The sequence below is a fragment of the Thermobia domestica genome, chromosome 13 (genome assembly GCF_964235325.1).
Source record: "Thermobia domestica chromosome 13, izTheDome1.hap1.1, whole genome shotgun sequence".
Lineage (NCBI taxonomy): Eukaryota > Metazoa > Arthropoda > Insecta > Zygentoma > Lepismatidae > Thermobia > Thermobia domestica.
The window spans coordinates 167,229,787-167,231,081 of record NC_137466.1 but is presented as its reverse complement, the minus strand read 5'-3'; the positions used below and the strand labels follow the sequence as shown (position 1 = coordinate 167,231,081).

The 1,295-nt window shown below is 43.1% G+C and overlaps 1 protein-coding gene across 1 annotated transcript; it reads left to right on the top strand.

Moving 5' to 3' along the window:
- The first annotated feature begins 204 nt into the window (after nt 1-204).
- On the top strand, nt 205-645 carry LOC145667848 (uncharacterized). The gene has a single exon (XM_081735280.1). The coding sequence runs from the start codon at nt 205-207 to the stop codon at nt 643-645; it is 441 nt and encodes a 146-aa protein (XP_081591406.1).
- Nucleotides 646-1,295: the final 650 nt, after the last annotated feature.

Here is a 1,295-nt window from a genome sequence, read left to right as displayed (position 1 = left end):
ACACCACGCTGCAGCATACCTCCGAGGCTATATGGCTGACCAAAAATACATAAAGCAGGGATACCCCTGAGACCAATTGTTAGTGCAATAGGAAGCCCAACCTACTCTTTGGCCAAGTATCTTACAACATTACTCCAACCATACGTGGGCAAGTGTGAACACCATGTGAAAAACTCAACAGAGTTTGTAAAAAGCCTGAAGACGATGAAGATCTCTTCCAAAGATCTTATGGTTAGTTTCGACGTGGTATCATTGTTTACAAGAGTTCCGATCAAGGATACAATACTGCTTCTTGGGAAACACTTCCGGCCTGAGATATTGGATCTCTTTCAACATGCTCTCACTTCAACCTTCTTCCTATACCGTGGTCAGTACTATGAGCAAACAGACGGCGTCGCCATGGGTTCTCCACTCTCACCTGCAGTAGCCAATTTTTATATGGAGCACTTTGAACATGAAGCACTGAAGAAAGCACCACTTGCACCCACACATTTCTATAGATATGTTGATGACACCTTCACCATCTGGCCACATGGACGCAACTCCTTACAGGAATTCCTGCAGCATCTCAATAACCAGCATCCGAATATAAGTTTACGATGGAAGTTGAACAAGATGGACGTCTACCATTTCTCGACATCATGATATACAGAAGACCGGATGGCAGCCTAGACCATAGGGTATACAGGAAACCAACACATACAGATTTATATCTGAACGCAAACAGTTTTCATCACAAAGCTCAACGGCTTGTAGTTCTCAACACTTTAGCACATAGAGCATTCTCCATCTCCGACAAGGATTGTTTAATAGAGGAACTTAACCACCTTTGCAGCGCCATGCTTCAGAATGGATATTCAATGCGAGATATAAATATGGCGCCCTGAAAAGGACCAGAACGAAGGACACTGACAACAAGGACAAAAGTGCAGAAGAAACTGTGAATGAAGAACGGAAGAACACAATCTGCCTCCCATACACCGGGAACACTTCTGGAAAGCTCAGCAGACTATTTGCCAGGTACAACATCAGGACAATACACAAGCCTCCAGCAAAAATAAAAACCTTAATACGACCAACCAAAGACGATCTGGACCTCCGAACTCCTGGAGTTTACCGCATTCCATGTGAATGTGGTAAGTCATATATTGGACAAACAGGACGAACCATTGAAGCCAGATGCAAAGAACACAACAGTTACATCAGACTAAACCAACCAGAAAAATCCGGACTGGATGAACATAGCATCAAACAGCAACATAAGATTTTATTTACAGATGCCGAAATAATAGCAA